The sequence below is a fragment of the Solanum dulcamara genome, chromosome 10, assembly GCF_947179165.1.
Source record: "Solanum dulcamara chromosome 10, daSolDulc1.2, whole genome shotgun sequence".
NCBI lineage: Eukaryota > Viridiplantae > Streptophyta > Magnoliopsida > Solanales > Solanaceae > Solanum > Solanum dulcamara.
The window spans coordinates 69543667-69566689 of NC_077246.1; the positions used below are offsets into that span (position 1 = coordinate 69543667).

At 36.3% G+C, this 23023-nt stretch overlaps 3 protein-coding genes across 4 annotated transcripts; 2 read left to right on the forward strand and 1 right to left on the reverse strand.

Annotated features, from left to right (window-relative positions):
* The first annotated feature begins 824 nt into the window (after positions 1–824).
* On the forward strand, positions 825–8315 carry LOC129871614 (uncharacterized). 2 transcript variants are annotated; one of them, XM_055946572.1, is made up of 7 exons: positions 926–945; positions 1042–1141; positions 3200–3285; positions 6354–6761; positions 6866–7087; positions 7169–7293; positions 7387–8314. In XM_055946572.1, exons 4-7 carry the CDS (start codon positions 6427–6429, stop codon positions 7608–7610), a joined length of 906 nt encoding a protein of 301 aa, XP_055802547.1. In that variant the 5' UTR covers positions 926–945; positions 1042–1141; positions 3200–3285; positions 6354–6426; the 3' UTR covers positions 7611–8314. The 2 variants fall into 2 exon arrangements, with proteins under 2 accessions (XP_055802546.1, XP_055802547.1); XM_055946571.1 differs by lacking the exons at positions 926–945; positions 1042–1141 and adding an exon at positions 825–904 and having other exon boundaries at positions 7387–8315.
* A 750-nt stretch (positions 8316–9065) lies between these two features.
* Positions 9066–16237, forward strand: LOC129870484 (proteasome subunit beta type-3-A). The gene is made up of 7 exons (XM_055945289.1): positions 9066–9192; positions 9347–9528; positions 10332–10439; positions 13443–13532; positions 13655–13739; positions 14862–14956; positions 15873–16237. The coding sequence occupies exons 1-7, from the start codon at positions 9187–9189 to the stop codon at positions 15919–15921; spliced, it is 615 nt and encodes a 204-aa protein (XP_055801264.1). The 5' UTR covers positions 9066–9186; the 3' UTR covers positions 15922–16237.
* Positions 16238–19120: 2883 nt separating this feature from the next.
* LOC129870460 (psbP domain-containing protein 2, chloroplastic) lies at positions 19121–22481 on the reverse strand. Its single transcript, XM_055945266.1, has 3 exons — positions 22119–22481; positions 20418–20573; positions 19121–19640 (listed from the first exon to the last, which is right to left on the reverse strand). Exons 1-3 carry the CDS (start codon positions 22419–22421, stop codon positions 19380–19382), a joined length of 720 nt encoding a protein of 239 aa, XP_055801241.1. The 5' UTR covers positions 22422–22481; the 3' UTR covers positions 19121–19379.
* Between the last annotated feature and the right edge of the window lie 542 nt (positions 22482–23023).

The following is a 23023-nucleotide window of genomic DNA, read 5'->3' on the forward strand; positions in this document are numbered from 1 at the left end:
GGTCCTATTCCAAACTTTCATCTATTTTTTAATATTTGTTTTATTCACAATTTTGTGTATGGAATGCTCAGTCGTGTTTCTTTATATTGAGTAGAAACAATAACTCCATGAGAGAAGATGAGAAGAGAATATTCAATAAAAAAAATTGAATTTAATTACAAACTTCGTTGTTAATAAAAATCGATCGCTAATTTGTTGATAAAGAAGAGTAGTGACGGATTTTCTATTTAACTACAAAAATATGTTCGTCTCTATTTTTTTTTTGTCCAAACATCATTGAAACTAATTAAATTAATAATCTACCTTTATTTTTCAAACTAGACAAATAACATTGCAAGAAAATAAATTGTGTACTGTTGCACATAAAATTTGACGTGATGAACCTTACGATCTTAAAAAAAAAGATAAGATTGAGGGCAGACTAAAATTGCACCAATACTATAAACATGAAGGACTATTAGTGTTTCACGTGAAAAAATAAAGATGATTTTGAGTCTAAACACAAAAATAAGGGACTAATTTAAGCCTTTTTTAGAAAAATTGATATAAATGATTGCTCACCAAAATAAGTATTTTATCTGTCCCAAAATAAATGTTATTTTTGCAAAAATTAATAAATACGTGTATAGTTTACTAAATTAGTTTACTTAATAATATCTTGAATTTTTATGAAAAAACTTATTTTGGGATTAATTTTTTTTTTTTTTTGGTAGAAAGACACTTATTTTGAGGGGAGTAACTAATATTTTATACCAAAAAGTAATGTATATTTGATTAGGTAATTATTTTGAGGGATCAAATATATTAAAAACCCTATAAAATTCTTGTCCAAATTTGTCCCAATTCACCCTTTTGTCCGACTTGCATTAATTTCCAAAAAATAAAAAAAATTGTTTCCGCCATGGTAGGTTCATAAGTGCTTCCTCAGTTCTCTTGTTCGTTTCGGTATTAATTCTCATTGATTTTTGATTTTATGGCAAGTTATAATTATCTCTGTTGACTGTCATTGTGTTTTTTTTAATGTAGTATTTCTTATTTTAGAACTGTTTGTTCGGGTCAGCTTTCGCACACATGATGTATTACCCGAGGTACTTGGTATGTGTGGCGGAGCTAGGATTTTTGGGATTCAAAATATAATGAGGTAATCATAGGAACTATGGAGATTTAATATCTAGTATATACATATAAATGATAATTTTGAGCTTGTATATATAGCGTAATTTTCTTTGATGAAGGGGATTTGGATTACGGTACCCTAGCTCCGCCCGTGCCTTCCATCAAAGCTTGGGTAGATGAGAAGAAATCACAGGCTATTTTTGTATCCCTTGGATTTGAACATTAGACCTCATAGTTCTCAATCTCAATATGGTGGATATATCTTTTACTCCTCTATTTCACTTTATATGACTTAGTTTGACTTGACACATAGTTTAAGGAAGAAGGAAAGAATTTTTTTGAAATTTATGGTCTAAAATAAGTCATAGATGTTTGTGTGGTTATAAATCACTTATTTAAGGGAATATGAGCATTTTAAAGTTAAATTGTTATTAAATATAGAGACGTGTCATTCTTTTTGAGATTGACTAAAAAAGAAAGTGAGTCATATAAAGAGGGAGTACTTGTTTTAGAAACGTGGTGTTCAGAATTAACTTATCCCGGACCCCACTTTTGGGATTGTACTGGTGTATGTTGTTGTTTGTTGTTGAAGTTTGGGCCAACTTGTACTCAACCTAGACTGATTCACTGGGTACCTGCTAACCAGTGGTGTATCAAGGATTTTCAGGATTCAAAATATGATGAAGTAATCATAGGAAGAAGCCCTAAGGAGATTTAATAACTAGTATATACACAAAGATAATTTGGATAATGTATATATAGTATAATTTTCTTTGATGAAGGGGATTTGGATTGCGATACCTTAGCTCCACCCATGCCTTCTCTACCACCAACACAAGTATCGGGTAACTATCTCTGCCAAGGCTTGGGCAGATGAGAAGAAATCACATGGTGTTTTTGTATCCCTTGGGTTTTGAACAATTGACTCATAGTTCTCAATCCCAATATGGTGGATATATCTTTTACTTGTTTTAGAACTATGGTGTTCGTAAATAACCTCTCTACCTTTAATGGGTAGGGGCACTGCCCTTCCCAGACTCCACTTGTGGGATTACACTGGTGTATGTTGAAGTTCTAGTTGGCTTGTGCGCACCTGGACTGATAACTGATTTCACGGGTTCTTGCTACCAATGGCGTAACGAGGATTTTCAGGATTCAAAATATAATAAAGTAGTCAAAGGAAGAAGTCCTATGGAAATTTGATATCTAGTATGTACACATAAAAGATAATGGGTAGGGGCACTGCCCTTCCCAGACTCCACTTGTGGGATTACACTGGTGTATGTTGAAGTTCTAGTTGGCTTGTGCGCACCTGGACTGATAACTGATTTCACGGGTTCTTGCTACCAATGGCGTAACGAGGATTTTCAGGATTCAAAATATAATAAAGTAGTCAAAGGAAGAAGTCCTATGGAAATTTGATATCTAGTATGTACACATAAAAGATAATTTTGAACTTTTATATACAGTGTAATTTTCTTTTATGAAGTGGCGGTACCCTAGCTCTGCCCATCCCTGCCATCTCTACCTACACAAGTACTGAGTAACTAGCTCCGCCAAGGTTTGGGCAGATGAGAAGAAATCAGGTGGGTGTTATTGTATCTGTTGGGAATTGAACGTTAGACCTCATAGTTCTTAATCTGTTTTATTGGCCACTAGGCCACAGCTTTGGGTTAAATATGGTGGCCATATTTATTAATCACCTTTTTTGGCGTTCAGGGATGTATTTAGTTTTATACCACAAGGTCCACCATAGAGAGAGCAAGTTTGTATCTATTTAGTCTACATTGACAGCTCCGAAAGAACTTTTTACTTGTGGATTTGTTGTTCCGCCATGTTCTCTTTGTTACAAAGGAGCTATCAGTTTACTTTTCTTGTTATAGTTTGTGGCTTGTGAAATTGTTTGGACAAAATAAGAAATTTCATGTGTAGATGTGGTATTATTGTGTATGAATTCTTTTACTTAAACGCTATTAACCTGCTTATAATTGCATAAAATTCAGCATAACACAAGCTTGACATTATTTGTCTATTGCTTTGCATATGGCTGCATTTTTAATAATTATTTCGCCATGTTGTGTAGGTGACAATATGTCTACAGTGTGGTGACAAAGGATTCTCTAATACCTTTGTTTTTTGTGTAAAATATCTTGAAGTTGCTGTACATCGGTAAGTTAGATTGTTACTAGACGTCATTGTTAAAGTTCATTCAGTTTACCGTCTCTTATTAGCTTCTTTTTTTGCATTTTTGTTCTCTTGCATGAAAATTTCTGCTCTGTTGTTTTGCATTAACATGAAAAGATTTGCTTATCACTAGCTGGAACATCTATATTAGTTGATGACAGAACTAAGATGAGTCCCTGCAAAATCATCAGAACATGCTCTTGGTATTTGTTAACTGTAATTATGAAAGAAAATATTTAAGACCGTTTTGTAATTCCTGTTTTGGTTTAGGACTAGTGATATGCATATAGTTCTACTCTTCCGATAAAGGTTAAGTCAAGATGAACATTTCAGCTGGCAGAAGTTTTTCCGGAACCATATCGGTTTTTGGAGCGAGAAGTGCAAAATAGAGGCAAAGGTCCACTTCGCTTAAAGCATGAAGTGAGAAGCGAAACAAATTTTAAAAAATACCAAATAAACTTTGCACTTAATGAAAATGAACCCAACATAAATAATATATGGGTTTTTCTCTAAGTTGAGTGGACTCTTCATTTTTGCTTTCGCACCCTTGTCGAGACGAGACGGGTGCGGGATATGTGTGGGATTCGGTCAACCCACATCAGATACATCAGACGAGTGCGGGATATGTGTGGAATTCGGTCAACCCACATCGGATACTTTGACCAAGATACCTTTCCTCTTGGTCAATATTTGTTGCTTCATGTTTCAAGCCAAACAGAGAGATGCTAAATATTCAAGCGGTTGTGTTCCGATTTATGGTAAACAGTAGTAATTATGTGTAAGGAGAGTTGGTGGAAGGTCTTGAATAACTTTCTTTTTCTTTTCTAAAGGGAAGAATATCTTTATATTTATAACTATATTTTTATAATATTGAATATTTTTAACCGAATTTCCGCACCAGTATCTATACTCGGATTCGTATCCCCGAATCTTGAAATTTAGGTTTTACCGAATCCGAGAGTCGGATTCGTATCCGTCTAGGACACCTGCACCTGAATTCGAGCAACTTAGGTTTTGCTAACCTACTACATGAAAGCAATACACTGGGTATGTTGTTGTTGTTGTACTACATGAAGGTAATAGGTTAGCATTGTCCCCATTTATAGTTTTCCTTAAGTACCCTTAATTTTAATCCTGAATTCATTGATGAGATTGGCTTTTTCATCTTTTGCCACAAAATGAAAAAGCTAAATCTGATATAACCCATCTGTTTTAGCCTTGGTGGGTAGAGTTACTTGATACATATTGCTGGTGGAAGGTGGCAGGTATTTCGTGGAATTAGTTGAGGTGCGCGAAAACTGGTCTGGACACCGCGGCCATAAAAAAATAAATGATATAACAGCAGTGACGGGGCCAGGATTTTCAATAAGGGGGTTCAAAATCTGAAGAAGAAGACACATGTACTAGCCGAAGGGGTTCAACATCTACTATTTATACATAAAAAATTATTTTAACTATGTATAAATAGTATAATTTTTCGCTGAAGGGGGTTTGGATGAACCCCTAGCCACCATGTGGCTCCGCCCCTGATATAACTGTTTGCACCAGAAACAAAAAATTCTAATGCAATTCAATATGAGCTTTTGTACTGCATTGCTGCTATCTAAGGAAAAAAACTTCAGGAGAGCCATTGATACGGATTGAGAATTTGACTGTTGAAATATAGTATCTTATCCATTTAATCCATTTTCCTCCAAAACTCATGCGTGAGAGCAACTTCAGTAAGGATTCCCAATCGACATGATCATAGGGCTTTTTAGTGTCCAGTTTGCAAAGCATTCCTGACTTTCCTTGTTAGTTCTGGAATCAACTACTTCATTGACAATTAGGACTTCCATTATTTGTCTTTCTTTGATGAAAGCCATCTGTTGAACATCTACCAGCTTGCGAATGACCCTTTTCAACCTCTCTTTTAGAACCTTTGGTAGTAGCTTGTACATACATCCTTGGCTCCTGTCTTCTTAGGAATCAAAGATATGTGAGTTGCATTGAAGTTTTTCTCAAAAACTCCAGGAGACTGGAAATTCTTGAAAGTATCCATGTTGTTCTAGTCATCTAGACCAGGGACTTTATTTATGGCACACATCTTCAGACATGTAAACACCTCTTGCTCATCAGAATCCCTTTGTTGACCTTTTTTTCAACTTCAGTGATCACTGGGCAATTGATAAAATTGCATGATGGTCTCCATTCCCGAGTCTCAGAGTAAATCTTCCTATAAAAATCAATGATTCCCCCCTTAATTCCGACTGGATCTTCCACAGGTTCATCATGGATCACTAGTTAGTCTCTTGAGCCCAGAAGGCCCTGGTTCTTTTTCTCCATCCAATTTCTTCATTTTTGATGTGATCTCCGTACTCCATCAGAAGAGAAGCCTTCAATACTGATTCCACTTCGGTCAGAATTTTGTTCTCCTACACAACATCCAGATTAGCCAGTTGACTCGGAAGCTTCTGTCAGAATTTTGTTCTCCTGTACAACATCCAGATTAGCCAGTTGACTCAGAAGCTGAGCCTTTTTGAATGTCCAGGTCGCTTGGCTGCTTCTGCTCCATTTTCTTAACTTCCCTTTTAAAGCTTTGAGTTTGCAAGCCAAGATGTAATCAGGCTTGTCTGTGAAATAAAACGAGTTCCACCAGTCTCTAATTTGTCCACCAAACCTTCAGTATTCAGCCACCAATTATCACAATTTAAGTTGAGTTTATCCTTGTGTTAATCCATCTATGGTTCTCTGAATCTCTTGTTTATAGTTCTAGTTTAGTTTACAGATGGAGGTAACTAGTATATGAGGCTGATTGTTGCCTTGATTGCTCAAAACTTGTGTCGTGGTCTCTCTATTTCAATCTCCATCTTCTTCTTTCTCTTGGTTTTTTCTGTCTTAATAATCAATTGATCTGTTGTTACTAGTCATAGTCCATCTGTCATATATCAATTTCTTTCACCTCCTTTTCGTAATTTTTGTTTTCTATGGCATGACTGTCATTATATACTGATTAGGGTTTTATTCCATGTCTTTCCTTAGTTTGTTAATCTTCCATGTTTGTATCTTTTCAGCTACTGCCTTGATAAAGTTCCCAGTACATTTGATGAATATGTCTATTGGGTCTGTGATGATTGTGAGGTGAAGATGCCAAATGAACTCACTATCAGAAATTCTGATGCCGTCTCACCTGAAAATTGCACTAGTTCAAGACATCTTAAAGCAAGTTCTGAAGCAAAACTTGACGTTCCTCCATTGATAGCTGAGGTAGAAGTAACGATGGTTCAAAATAAGTCTTCCGAGGAAGATGTTGAGAAACATCCTGGAATTGATTTGGTAGAGCGTAGTCAGTTAGGAAGTGATAGCGGAGGTAGGAAGATGAGCACGGAGAAGAAGTCTAATCCTACGTCTGTGATAGATAAGAAAGACTTTGTTCATGCTGTCGTGGAACAAGCACTACCTGTTCTTGATCCTATTTGGAGGTAAGGGGATATCTCATAGATTATTCGCTTGGGTGATAATATATCAATATGGACCTGTTGTATTGTGAATGAAAATGTCCGTTTTCTTGCACTTTTGCTGGCAGGGGTAGTTTTAACATATGGAACAAAGAGTATAAGACATTTGGTGGAGTTGTTGCTCACCTATCAGTCAGAGCATGCCAAAAGGTTTTTGAAGAAGCAAAGTTATTTTCACTTTTTCTTCCCTTGGAAATGCTTCCGAAATCTGATATATGGCCTAAGAGTTTCAATACATCAGAGCCTAGAGATGATAATATTGCATTGTATTTCTTTCCTTTGGATGCAAGGTAATTACTTTATAGTTTCACCATTTTACGCTTAGTTATCATCAAATTCACTTTGTTGTCATTTTATTTTTCCCCGTACAGATACGAGCAAGATTTTGATCATTTGGTTGATGAGATGATTGGTGAAGAACTTGCTCTCCGAGCAGTTATGACAAATGCAGAACTGTTGGTTTTCACATCCACAGAACTTCCCCTGCATTACTGGAGTAAGTTTTCATTTGATATTCGATAAAGGAGGAACCACAAAAGCTTAGATCTTGGTTTCATTGTTAAGTTGTTTGATGAAATTGGTTGACCAGGATTCCAACACAAACACTACTTATGGGGTGTTTTTAAAGCGAAGCAGGATTCTAGTAGCTGTCAAATGGTATCGAATGGGATTAAATCTGTGATGCTTCAGACTCCTGAGAATGTTTTGGCTGCAAAAGATCATATAAACCTTGTGGAAGCCAAAACTTCGCGCGCTGAGAGTCCTATTAGCACTTTAAGCAATAACGCAAGCTTTGGGTCCGGCAGTTCCTGAAGCATCTGTACTCTACTTTTCATGTTGAGCTTCTCAATATGAGCTAGTTTCTGTACCATTTGACTGACATGAAAATTTTGAGACCTCACGAATGCGTTTTTGGGCTGTTGGTAAATAACCTGGTGGAAAAAGCGACAAAGCTAGGTCTGCAGGGATTTGGTCTAATGGTAAGAGCGCATCACATGGTGTGAGAGTTAGACGCACATGATTGGTTAAGTGAATAACAGGATGGATCCATTATCCACCAGATTTCGGATCTTTGTGCTGCTGGTTCTCAGGGATTTCTCGGTTATCAACAAATAAAACCGGCGTTTTTTCTTCAGTTGAAGAATCTGATGTCCTGTGAAATGCAACCATATGTAACATGTCATCTGTTTAGCTGTACATGGTAGATAAAGTGTGGTTGTTTTGGAAACCATTGTAGATGATTGGTAGGCAGGCAGAACTTTTCATTCCCTCTAAGAAGTGGGTATTTTGGTCTTTTTTACCCTTCCTGGGAGCTCCCATCTTTTTGGCTTCTTTAGTGACTCGAACAGAATAAAGGTGGTGGGTGTTTACCATCCGAGCAATCACTCTTGTCTATGTTTTACTTATAGGGGTGGGGTTTAATTATGTATAATTGGATATTAGCGCTTTTGGTCTCAGTTATTGATAAATTTTTGGTTTGGTCCTTGAGATAATGACTCGTTGCATTTAATGTTCAATCAATTAAAATGTGTGTTATTTGTCCATTTACGTAAGGAATGGTATGTTACATTTTAAAACTATATTACTGGAAAATGGCAATACAAAGTTAACTTAATGCAGGGGTATATAAGTTGTGAAACAGTTAGTAATTATGAAAAATTTGTAAATATTGACAAGTAAAGTATCCGGTGTACTTAAGCTTCCGCTATGCACAGGGTTTGGGGAAGAGTCCGACCACAAGGATCTATTGATAAGTAAAGGAATAAAAATATATATCATAATTAATTGAAGGTTAATATACATTAATCGTTGGGACGTTCCCATGTAGTTCATATATAAGTTCACACTACAAAATGAAAATTTATTTAGCTAATTCAAACTTATTTGAGATTGAAGTGTAATTATTGTTATTATTATAATACTTTTTTTTACTATTATGAATTTTACTTTTGTCGTTTCAACATTTATTTAACAAATATATTAATCGTTAAGTCAAAAAAGTAATAAAACAAAATCATGTGTAAAAATGATCAAATAATATTCCTAAACTTTATATAAAAAAACCAAATATACTCATCATTTTCGCCAAAAGGATCAAATATAGGCATATTTGGTTTGTTAATAAGATTAATTCTCCCTTAACTAGAGGTCTCGCATTTGAACCTGAATTTCAGAAAATCTTTGATAGAAAATGCTCCCCGAATGGAGTCTTGTGCCGCGCGAATGACATTTTTGACCCTTTACTCTTATAAATTTAAAAATCCCCCAAAATTCAACATCAAGGTCCTGCAATTGAAGTGTTCTTCAAGACACCAAAACCTCAGTCTCTCTTCATTAGCAAAAGCATTCCGCAAGAAAAAATCGATTCGTTTCTCTAAATCACTCTCCAATGTCGGTAAGTTCTTCTTCTTCTTCCTCCATCCTGCATACTTTGAACTGCACAATTTTTTTCCTATTTATGCTTAGTACAGTTGTAAAACCTAGATCGATAAAATAGCGTATTATTTTTAAAAAAAATATATTCAATTTTTGGTAAATTTTTTGAACAGATCTTCGAGTATAATGGAAGTGCTTTGGTTGCGATGGTTGGGAAAAACTGTTTCGCTATTGCGAGTGATAGGCGTCTTGGAGTACAGCTACAGACAATCGCCACTGATTTCCAGAGGATTTATAAAATACATGAGAAGCTTTTTATTGGACTTTCTGGCTTGGCTACTGATACTCAAACACTGTAATTTCTAATTTTTTCTTTCTGTTTTTACTGTTTTTTCTAGCTAAAGATTGATACGAGCAACCAAGGGTGTGACTTAGTGGTTAATGAACTGGGTTGAGAGCCGTGAGGTCTCAGGATCAAATTCCAGCTGAAATAAAAAATACTAGGTCATTTCTTCCAATCTGTCCTATCCTTTGGGAGACAGAGTTAAATGGTACCTGTTGTTGTGGGTGGGAGGTGGCCAGTATCCTGTAAAAGCTGGTACGGACCCCACCAGTTATTAAAAAAAAGATAGATAGGACGCAATGAAAGAAAAAGATCAATGTAGGTGATATGTGCAAGTTTTAGGCTTATTAGAGAACTTCCATATTATTACTGTTATCATTATATATGTATTTAACTTGTTTGGCACTTAGGCGTAGTTGTTGTAGTTATTATTAGTACTATTTTTCCTGCATCTCAATTGTGTTGGGCGTTTTAAGCGTTTTTTAGAAATTACCATCATTTATTTAAGGACCCATTTCTTTATTTTTGAAAGATTTATAGAGCACATTATTAGAAAAGTATATTGGAGTAGAAATTTTATGCGTGGAATTTTGAGTGGGGGTTTGGAGTTGGTGATTACTTACTAAGAGGCTTTCTGTGGGTTGGGGGTGTGGGGAGTGGACAATAAAGGGTGAAACTGGTGTTTTACTTATTTATACTGATGCATTCTTGTTGATTGTGGAATAGGGAGAGGGTGTATTACAATCTGCTTATTAGTAGTTTGATTTGTTTGGATTATGCACACTGATATGAGCTTTTGGTAATGGTTTCTTCAGGCATCAACGCCTCATGTTCCGTCACAAGCTATATGAGCTTAGAGAAGATAGGAATATGAAGCCTGAGACCTTTGCGAGCCTTGTATCTGCTATGCTTTATGAGAAAAGGTTGGTAACTAGCATATGTTCTTTTACAGTGTGTTAATGTTTACTTTCTGAAGATTACATGGTGTCAGAGTCATTATTGCATGTTCTTGATTATGAATAGCATTTTCTGAGAGTTGATCAAATAATTTTTAATTGAGTATAAACTGTTTAAATGACACCTGTATATAAGGTTTCAATACAACCCATGTATTGTCTTGTGATATAATACAAAGTTACCAAGTTCAAAAGAAAAACTGTTTAAATGACTGCCTTTCGATTCAATAGGAATTTTAAGAACTTTGCTGTGTGAACGACCACAAAAAAGAACTTTGCTGGGTGAAGCTTATAGAAGTCTTTTTAAAAATGTTCAAGCATCAGAGATTTAAAATCTGTTTCTTTTCATCCATTATACCTAGACCTTCCATAATTTGCTATTTCTTTCCCACCTTACGGTTTAATGTTGCTTGGTACTGCCTCTTCTTTCTACATGACCACATGACTAAACTCATTAAGAAAGCAATCTTCAGAGAGAATTGTAGCCCCTAAGTAGAGAATGAGATGGATCTTTTTTTTCCTTCTTCTGAGAATGTAACACAATATATATACACACACACACCAAAGGTGTATTCAAGTAATAATTACAATAGTCAAAGAGCAAAACCCACCACCTATCTACTCATAAGTAATCTAAAACACAACAAAAGTCCTCAGCTTCTAAAGGATATTTATGTTTACACCAAAAGTAGAAAAGGCCTAGACAGTTCTTCTTTAAGATCTGAAAAGTACAGATCTTATCTTCAAAACACCTCTGATCCCTTTCTCTCCAAATAGTCTACCATATGCCAGCTGGGACAATTTTCCATCTCTCCTTGTGACCTGACTGAATGCCATCTCTATTCCAACAAGTTAAGGCTTCATGAATATTCCTTGGCATTGACCACCTGGATATCCCTTAGGTTGATGAAAAACTGCCATAGTTTCTGAGTCACTGTACAATGTAAAAAGAGGTGATTTATTGTCTCAGCCTCAATTCCACCAAAGAAACATCTAGAACACAAGTGAAGACCCCTTTTCATAAGATTATCTTGAGTCAAAGCAGCCTGTTTAGCCAGTAACCATGTGAAGCATGCTACCTTGAATGGAATCTTTACTTTCCATACCATCTTCTGAGGCCAACTACCAGGTTGCGTATTTGATCTATGCAAGCACTTATGAGCAGATTTAACAGAAAATCTATCCTTCCTGTCTCTTATCCAAAGTCCAAACTAAGTTGTCCTCCCTTGTATTTAAGTCTTGGAACTGTTTCAGAATGCTATAGAATTCAGTCAACTCATCCACTTTCCAATCTTTTAGGAGTCTTCTGAACCTGAAGTTTCATCCTATAGTAGCCCTCACCTCCTTAACTGTTGCCCTTCTCTGTAGGTTCAAATTGTACATAACAGGAAACCTAGACTTCATCCCCTCTTCTTTTCATTTCTTCCTTTTTCTCTCTTCCACTGAGCCAGAAATACAGAATAGAAGAGGGAACCTAACTCCTTTTTAGTTGTAGATTGTAGAAAAGTAAAAAACAATGCTCCCAGACTTAACAGGTCATTCTGCTTATAGACTGACCCATTTCTAATTCTTTTCGTCACATATGTTTTCCCTTTTAATCACTTCTATAGAAAAATACTATAACATTTAGGACACCTACAAAGTGGAAAAGTGTGCTTACATGGAAAGTCTTTTTTAGTAAAAATAAAAACAAACTGTTGTTGGCAAAGGTAAAAAATAGATCATTTTTTTTTCATGTTTTCTACCAAGTATATATTGGAAAGTCTTTACTTATCTTTGTCTTTAGTTTTGTTTACCAAGATGTCATTATGGAGCATGGCTTCATTGATAGCAGTGAAGTACTACCGTAAAGTGTACACTTGTATTGTTGTACCATCTTATGTCTATTTAGTGTGAAAAAATGCAGGAACCTAGTTGTGGGGACATTATACCTCTTGGTGTGTACAATACTTCCTGAAATATGTTGATTTATGGAAAAAACTTGAAATAGGTTGCAAGTCATTGAAGCACATTTTGCCCTCACGAATAGTTCAAATGGCAAAGGTTGAGGGACTTGTGATTTAGGTCATAGGTTTGAGCCCTGCACCATGTGAACTAACTTGGAATTAAGTGGAGAAGGATAGAGGAACGACCCGAGTGTCGGAGGCTTCAATTGGTCTTAAGGGTTCGCCGCAGGCGAATTCTTTGGTCTTTAGAAAAAGGTCATTGAAGCTAATGTTTGTTGGCTTGCTCCATAATTCTTTTAACCCCAAAAGTTCAAACCCTGAATTTCAAGCTCAAACTAGCTAATGATCCATTGGATCTTAGATTTAAGTTGGCTTTAACTGATGAGTGGGCTGAGACATCGTTTTCCATTTAATAGACTAGATCTGAGGTTTCATCTATTGGATTAGAAGAAAGGAGAATAGAAAGAAATGAGTGTGAAGAATGAGTAACGCAAAATCAGAGGAGAGCAGAAAGGGCTCTTTAGTGTGAAAATATTTCCTACATTGTATCCAAAGGTTACTCAAGATAGGAGCATGTGCTCAGATATTAATATGGGTAGAAATCACATCAGATGACATGTTCTTACTTTTGGTTAATTTTTCATACGTTACTCTATAAAAATTCTAATTCCACAGCTTGCAATATCCCCCCTCCCCCTCCCCCCCACCCCCTCCCACAAAAGCCCCCATATGCAGACATGTTTTAGACATCACACATGTTGATTTTACAGGTATGATCCATATGAAGTGGTTAATTAAATAAAGCTCTCAAACTTTCTTGTCGAACGTATCCTGTTCGTATCTGAGCTCAAAAATTAATCAAGCGTAACCTTAGCATTTGGACTTAATGAACTAAACAAAAACTGCTCACTCCAAATAGCTTTTTAGTTGGACAAAACCTGTTAAATCCAGTCTGGGTTGTTTATCTTGTCATCCATGATCAATGCTTCATCAACTTGTTCATTATCCTTTTGATTTTGTCTAGGTTTGGTCCATACTTGTGCCAGCCTGTAATTGCTGGATTAGGAGATGATGACAAGCCTTTTATTTGCACAATGGACTCTATTGGAGCAAAGTATGTTTTCTTTCTTTCTACTGCTTCAAGTTCTAAAATTTGTAGACTATGTACTCTACCAGGGTCCCCATGGCATTGCATGCTTATAATATTGCTACTTAGATGTAATGCTTGTCGTGCAGGGAGCTCGCAAAAGATTTTGTTGTTTCCGGGACTGCATCTGAATCACTTTACGGTGCCTGTGAGGCCATGTTCAAACCCGACATGGTTTGTACTCTTCCTGCTGTCTTTTTGCCATATAATTACATATTCAGTCTCTAGCTTGAATACCATATATCACACGTCCATTTTTTTTGTGTGTAATGGAAATAATCATCCTAGAGTTGCTGAAGTGCTGCTTTTATTTGATGCTTCAGCTGGCAGTTGGGGATTACTCTGTATAGTCTATGCTTGGAGACAGAACAGGGAGTCTCATAGTCACTGTTCTCTGTTTTGATTAAATAAAATTGGCAGATTTGACAAAAAAAAAATTTAGCAGACACTGCTTGATGGGTTAAAATCTGACATTAGTAATGCCCCAAGGGGGGTGGAGTGCAATAACAGTAGATAATATGACAAAGACGAGGGTGGTGGTGGTGAGGTGGTGTTGCTTTTTTCCTTTTGATCCTTAAAGCTATTTTAATCCATTAACAAAAAAGTTGTGGTGGTGAGTTGGTATTGTTTGTGCAAGGAGAAGGTGAACACGTCACATCTTATTATATCGTCGGTTCTCAATACAATTGTGGATGTTGCACTTTTTTACTTGATGTGACTTTGATGATGCTGAGGAGGGGGTAGAGATTGTCATCTCTTATAAACACAAAGGATCGACTAGGAGAACATGGCAGCATGGGAAAGTATGCCACTGTGTATTTTTTGGACTATTCAGAATGAGCCTAAAAGATTAATTCCATAATAATGCAAAGAAGTATTGAAAAGTATTTCTATCACATTCTTTTGTTGTAGACAGAGGATACCAGTGTGTACAGATGATTGGGATAGCAAGATGAACTATGGGTGGTGGAGCCAGTTGTGCCACTCACTTTGAAAATTGTTTTTTTTGACACCATTTTGTGTGATATCACCGAAATGATTTTTGACTAACAAACAAAATGAATAAGATGAGAGTTTTATTCATGTTAATTGTAAGACGGGTATTTAAGTTTCTCTCGAGGTTCAGAAACTTTCATTCAAAATTTGTTTTGAAATTGAACTCCCATTCCAATATTGCATGTACATGCTTCAGAACTTTTCTCTGTTACTCTTTGCAATGCTTCTGTTGTTTGTCATGGCATTTATTTCTTATTTTTATTGGCTTTATGGCTTCTATTTGTATGCTAAACATTTCAGGGACCAGAAGAATTGTTTGAGACCATCTCTCAGGCACTGTTGTCATCTGTAGACCGTGACTGTTTAAGTGGCTGGGGAGGACATGTTTATGTTGTGTAAGTATTCAGATGCTTTCATATGCGTATTTTCTTGATCATCTCTTCTTAGTAAGTGTCTACCAGAGTCACTAATTGAAACAAAAATTACTATATGATCCTCAAATTATCCATCATCTATTATGTTCAAGATGGTGGTCTTGAAGGCAAAAACAAACCGTATGTGCCCAACATGCTTAGAGGGTTAGGTAATTTTAGAAAAGTGCCCTCCTAAAAGAGAAATAGCAAAAGAAGAGCCTGGAGTACAGAGAAGATATGTCATTATTAGGCATGGCGATGTGTTGGGTGGAATTGTTGAAGGGATCGGGTTTCAAATGTTGGAGATATGGGTTTCTTACTTGGGGCTTGGGGAATGAGGGGAAGTGGGTTTAGGAAGACGATAAGTCTTTAAGGCCTCGGCAGCGTGAAGGGGCTTGGCAAACTATGTTTCTCGGAATCCTCCAGAAATACCATCGAACTTGTGTCATACCCTCCAAATATGAATTTTTTTTGGAGGATTTATCACAGCATTTTTTAAGGATCCGAACAACATTGCTGGCAAAAGGGTGGTTTGGTTGGAGAAAATGGTTGTTACATTTTGTAGTTAATGCACGTGGAGGTTCTCCCCAAACCCTGAGTCTGTACGGGATTATTATTGCACCTATTTTGAAAGATCAAGGACTTCAGTTTCCATTTTACTCTTTATGTGAGGCATTGTCCAGCTCCAGTGGAGTACTAAATTTGAACATACTCTTTATGCATCTCTCACGTTTTTTTCCTTTTTCCGTTTCTTTTCTCAATTATCGATCTATGATAGGGTTGGGATGATGGTGATCATGACATATCTCATGAAATCATATTAGTTCAAAATGAGTTGTTTTTAAGATTTTCAGTACTCCAATCTTATTTGTTCCAATCTATGTATGTGTGGTTGCAGGACACCAACTGAAGTGACAGAGAGGATCTTGAAGGGAAGGATGGACTAAAACACTTGTGGGGTGCTAATACTTGTTCACTATTGCATTTCACTGGGAGGACATTTCACTTGTTTTGATGAATACACAACATTTCATATTTGATGTTATCGTATTTACTTCTCTCCAAGATTGTTATCTATAGATTCAGTTGTCTGTTACCAATGAATGTTAACATTCTAGTTAGTTTACAATCAAATATTTGAGCTTCCCAACAACCTATCTGCCATCACACACTAGACAATCCTTGCATAAGGCTAGACAACCTAATGCAAAGATTTTTTCAAAAAATATTTTCTTTTGTATTGAACACGCCCTATTTGGTCAAGTTATTGGGAGGTCAGAAGTGCTTATTGTATTTTTCTGATTGATCTGTTTGGACATGAAAACACAATTGAAGTTGTGAGTGAGAACTTTAAAAACTCCTAAATCTGGTTTTCAAACTTAAGTTTTTGAAAGTTGAAACAATGAGTCAATTTTACAAAAGCTAGTTTGAATAAACGATATTTTGGCCAAAAACTCTTTATGGGAGATTAATCGCGACTCCTTGTGGAATTGCAATATTGTAGCAAGTCAAATTATGTCGCATCTAAGAAAGGTAGACTTAAGGTCGAAGAGGTTAAGGGTGCTGTTCGTAGGATGCACTGGGGAAGAGCAACCGGACCTGACGAGATTCCTGGGGAATTTTGGATAAGTGCCAGCTTGGTAGGTTTGGAGTGGCTGACTAGGTTATTTAATGTCATCTTTAAAACGGCAACGATGTCCGAAGAATGGAGGTCGAGCGTAATGATCCCTCTATACAAAAACAAAGGGGATATCCAGAGTTGCAACAACTATAGAGGTATCAAGTTACTAAGCCACACTATGAAAGTGTGGGAAAGAGTGGTGGAGATGAGGGTGAGGAGAGGCGTGTCTATTTCAGAGAACCAGTTCGGATTTATGCCGGGACGCTCAACTACAGAAGCCATCCATCTTATGAGGAGACTGGTGGAGCAATATAGGGAGAGGAAGAGGGACTTGCATATGGTATTCATCGACTTAGAAAAGGCCTACGATAAAGTTCCAAGAGAGATACTATGGAAATGTTTGGAGGCTAAAGATGTACTTGTGGCATACATTAGGGTGATCAAGGACATGTATGAGGGATCCAAAACCAGGGTAAGGACAGTAGGAGGGGACTCAGAGCATTTCCCAGTTGGGATGGGGTTGCATCAAGGATCGGCTCTAAGTCCATTTTTATTTGCCTTGGTAATGGATGCATTGACGCGACAAATTCAAGGTGAGGTGTCATGGTGTATGCTTTTCGCGGATGACATAGTCCTGATTGATGAGACTCGTAGTGGAGTTAATGCTAAGCTGAAGGATTGGAGACATACCTTGGAGTCTAAAGGGTTTAAGCTGAGTATGACCAAGACAGAGTACTTAGAGTGCAAGTTTAGTGAGACACCTCAGGAGGTTGACGTGGAAGTTAAGCTTGGTGCCCAAGCCATTCAAAAGAGAAGTAGTTTTAAGTATCTTGGGTCTATCATGCAAGGCAGCGGGGAGATTGACGATGATGTCACACATCGTATTGGGGCAGCGTGGATGAAATGGAGGCTCACTTTCGGAGTGCTATGCGACAAGAAGGTGCCACCACAACTTAAGGGCAAGTTCTACAAAGTGGTGGTTAGACCGGCTATGTTGTATGGGGCAGAGTGTTGGCCAGTTAAGATCTCTCATATTCAAAAGATGAAAGTTGCCGAGATGAGAATGTTGAGATGGATGTGTGGTCACACCAGGAGCGACAGGATTAGAAATGAGGCTATTCGGGACAAGGTAGGAGTGGCCTCGGTGGAAGACAAGATGCGGGAATGCGACTGAGATGATTTGGGCATGTGAAGAGGAGAGACACAGATGACCCAGTGAGGAGGTGTGAGAGGTTGGCCATGGATGGTTACAGAAGAGGTAGGGGTAGGCCGAAGAAGTATTGGGGAGAGGTGATTAGACAGGACATGGCTCAGTTACAGCTTACCGAGGACATGACCTTAGATAGGAGGCTGTGGAAGACCCACATTAGGGTAGAAGGCTAGTACATAGTCTCGTTATTCTTCCCTATTCATAGGCGCAGTAGCACATTACAATTCCTTGTACTCTCATTTCTGCTATTTCTGTTACTATTTATTGCTTTCAGTACTTTTGATTACTTTATTTTATCTGTGATGCCTTCGTTATTTATTTTCCTATAGCGCTTTGAATTTCTTAACCTTATCTGACCCCCTTTTATGCCTTTTTTTTGAGCCGAGGGTCTCTCGGAAACAGCCGTCCTACCTTGGTAGGAGTAAGGTCTGCGTACACTCTACCCTCCCCAGACCCTACGTTGTGGGATTTCACTGGGTTGTTGTTGTTGTTGTAAGAAAGGTAGACTTAGGAACAGATATTGTATTTGAAGTGAGCAACATTCACATGATATACTCACTTTTACTTGTCATGTTTTACTTCTCGAGAATCAAACTATATGGACTATTATAAACATGTTAAGATATAATTTTTCCATCATATTAATATGAAAATAATTACAATTTATAGTATCTTTCATATAGCTTTTGAACATTCAATTTTAATTTTAAAATATTGAATTAATCTAATTTAATTTAATTGGAAAGATTAGTGAAACTGACTCTCGAGAAACGGAACATGACAAGTAGAAATGAATGGAGTAGCGCTTATGGATTACAATCTTCACATGGTATATAATCCAACTTCCTTTCTGAACTAAAGAAGGATGGTTCAATCTCCTCTGTGGATCATATGAAGTTAGTTCTTCCTGAGGCAGAAGAAAGCCCGAAAATCTCAATTACAAAAATGAATTTTATTGTCCCATAAGTAGGGTCTGGAAAGAGTAGAATGTATGCAAACCTTACCCCTACATCGTGGAGGTCCAGAACTGATTAATGGCAAGGAAGAACTAAGCATTAGTAAAACTGAAAAAGAAAGAGCTACAATGTTCTTTATAATGCTAAAACTGTGTATATCCATCCAGATAAGATACACATACCAATGACTTTTGAAAGCTGATTTCTGTACATGTACATACATTGTAAAGGTGCCTCTGTGTGTGCTTGTATATATCAGTTTGGTTGGCCTACGACGACAACCAGTTAACAAAGTATCCATATTGTGTTCACCAAAGACTTAGAGAACCCCTGCTTTGCCTTAGAAGACATATACTCAGTACTAGAATAAAATGGACCTTAATATAGAAAAGTAAGTATCCAGTTGAGACTCTTCTCATCATACACGCACACACAGCTACACATCAAGACAAATGTGAGGCTCGTATCAAAGATAAACAGGTTAGTACTATTAAGTAGAAGAATTACAACACAGGACCCCAAAGAAAAAAACCTGGGGCATACCTTCGGTTTTGATCCCAGCAGAAGGTATGCAGGAACGAAGCCCAATGCGAAGGGAAAAAATGAGCTCATGTTGATTTAAGTTGAAGGAGCAATATCAAAGGAATGTAGAATCTGTTCCAAAGTATTTCTTTTATCCGGATTAATAGGACTTTCTAATCCATCAGAGTGAGCAATGTTTAACAGATAGAGCTTCCCAGACGCCACAAATGCAGCAGAAAGTATCCTCTTCAACCCTCCCCTCGTGCTATCAACCTTGTACTCAAACTCGTACACTTGAAGACCTCCTTCTCCTGTTCTCTCTGATACTGAAACCACCTCAGCCTCCTTTGTACTTTCCTAAGAATAAAAAGACAGTGTACTATGAGTTGCCAATAATCCTTTGGCATAAAAGCAAAAAATCGTCAACACTCATAGAACACGATTTATTTATTTATTTTTTAAAAAAAAAACATTGCAGCACTCAATCCATTTTTTTCAAATTTACTTTTCAGTGCATAGGAATAATTTTATTCTTGTTATCTTTTCCAGTGAGATCTACAGTCTTTCACATCCGTCTATTAAGTCCAAACTTTATTAGCTCACTTGCTGATAGGATTCACCTCCTTTTTTTATGACTGTGGTGTCTGGACCAGCTTTCACGCACCTCAACTAATTCTATGGGATACCTATCACCTCACACCAGCAACAAGTGTCAGGTAACTATGTTCACTAAGGCTAGGACAGATGGAAAGAATCACCTAGTGTTATTTTTTGGCCTCCCTTACCCTTCATCTCCTTAGATTCAGCATTGGGATTACATGTTGTCTCCCCACAACTGCGATTCCCAACAGATTTACCTAAGATAGCTTTCTCTTCTATTCTGATGAAGTGAGTTAAAATACTTCGATAAGCTACTAGATACAAATAGTTTGCCGATATAAAGACATTACGAAGGAAATGGAGATAATGCAAAATATGTGAACAATAAACACTAGAATTTCAACCTCATTAATACTCTTCCTCTTGCTTCTAGCCACATACTTTGTAAGAAACTAAGAAAAGCTAGTATAGCAGTCCCTCATTAGTAAATGTAGTTTCAAAACAGAAGAAGAGTAAAAGTAAAAGGATTCTGACCTTGCGCTTTTCAGCCAGAATTAGTTTATCTGCCACAAATTGTGGAGTTCCGAATTGGCTAAGGGTTGTTATTTTCACGGGGATAACAACAACACCTACATTGTTGGATCCCTTGTTTGCATCCTGAAACAGTACAGTTGCCCCTGCTTTATCAACCTAAAGAACCCAATGACACCACAATCAGTATCCCAAAACCCTTCATCTGATACAACTTTATGGCGTCTTTGTTTCTCCTTGTCATTGTGTGCGTGTGTGTGTATCTACGTGATAGAGTAAGGATTTGCCAAACATCAGTCATGATAATAAATTTGGTCTAGGATGCTAATCAACATTGAATTTGTACTTCAAGGGAATAGAATCCAGCATAGTTTATAGGAGTACAAGTAACAAACTGAGTCCAAGCATACTATACAACTAGTCTAGTAACCTGCTTCGCCAGGTTTCCGACAGGCCAAAAGTGCTTATTTAAGAGAATGCAGGTGTTTGGCAAGCTTTTGCTGAAGAATAAAGTGTGTCTAAGTAGTAATAGAAGTTGTTTTGGAAAAAATACTCTTTCCGTTTCAATTTGTTTGTCTACTTTCATTTTTAGTCTGTTTCCAAAACAATGTCTCATTCCTTATTTGACATTTTTTTAGTTTTAACTTTTCACATAGTATGTTTAAAACCATAAGATTAAAAGACATTTTGATACCAAATTGAAATGGAGCATTAACTTCTCCCAATAATAAGTACTCCCTCCATTTCAAAATAAATGAATTGTTGAGGCAATACACAACCATTAAGAAAAAAAGTTTACGACATAAATTGAATACCACTTTCCACTGTTGTCCTTGTAGTTATTCTTAAACTATTCTTGAAAATATAAATAATTCAAGTAAAGTCATAAATATGAACAATTAACTCTCTTCAAATTACAACAACAACAACAACAACCCAGTAAATTAACTCTCTTCAAATTATCACCTAGAAAATGTAAATGAGGGGGCAAAGATGGAAAACCTTACAAACAACTCTCTTTTAACTTTGAATAATTTACTTATTTTGAACAATAAAAAAAACCCAACAATTCACATATTTTCAAACCGCGAAAATACTATTTTTTATGACAAAATTACTCATATCAAAAATTCATATTTACCAAATTAAAATTAGTAATGATATCCTTTCTCGTAATCTGACACTACTTAAAAGTATTTTTTTGGAATTATTGACCAAACGCAAACCAAAGAAAAAGTACTTATCAAAATAAGTAGATTTTGCAGTTTGGCCAAACATGATATAAGCATACAAAAGGCAGAGGCATAATAACTTGCTTCAGCGGATAATTATGACATCTAATTTTACTAATGCATAAATAGACATTTTAATTATTCAAAATTTGAATAAATAGACAAAATCCTCCTACATGCCATCCTAATTGACAATTTTGTGTCTTAACTAACATCCTACATATATTATGCCACGTAGAATAATTATGTCTACTCATTCAATTTTATATAAATTTAAGTGTCTACTAGTGCACACTTAGAAACCAAGTTAAATAATATAATTTATATTTATGTATTATGCAAAAAGCACAATGTATTTTGTAGCTGATTTTATTACTGAAAATAGGGAAAAGCAAATTATCACTATCTTCAGCTTACTACACTAATCTCAATCGTCGATTAATTTGGAGGAAAACTAAGAGCAAAATCGGACCTTAATCCATGAAGATGGTTTGAGGAGAGTGAAACCTTGTGCTGAATCCGTATATCTTTCGAGCTCTAACACTTCATCAATGGCCATAGCGAAGCTCGAGAAAGGTATCGACAGTATTACAGTCAAAATGGATACATTGAAAGCTCGTCTGGTTGAATAAATTGGAACCAACTCATCCATTGATTTTTTCATTTCAATTAAGGGTCGTTTTCTCCTTTTCGTACTAATGTGTACAGTCGGGAGGCTCTGAAAGAAGGCATTTTGCAGGGGATTTGAGGAAGCTATTGAGGTAAAGATGGACATTGTGCCTTAATAAAGTGAAAGGAGATGAAGGGAAGGCTCATCTTATTCCAGAAAATTGGGTGTAGGTGACAAATATGTGTCTAATTAAAAAAAAGGTGATAAATTAATTAAGTTCAAGTTAAAATATTTTTAATTAGGTGATTAGGTTAAATGGGGTAAAATGTAATTTTTAAAATTTATTAATCTTTTTAAAAATATAATAAAGTTCTAAACTCTTTTTTTAAATATATTCAAATTCTTGTCGGTTGGACTTTTCAACTTCTCTTCTCTAACTTTTCTCCAATTTCTTCGATCTTTTTCATCTCCGCACTCTCTCAAATCTCTCCAAAACTATTTTCCGTTTTTAATCTCTATTTCTTTCTAATTTTTCTTCTTCTTTCATCTATGTCAATCTTGTCACCGTCATTGTCTTCTCTTATCATTGTTAGGGTTTCGATTTTTAAAGGTAAATTCTCTTCTTTTTCTCTTCATTGTTAGGGCTTTTTGTTTTTAAAGTGAAAAAATGGTTATTTAGGTTTAAATAGAAGAAGAAGAAGAGCATGAATTTCAAATATTTTTGTTGTTATTATTGTGATTTTACATATTTTTGTTGTTGTTGCAGC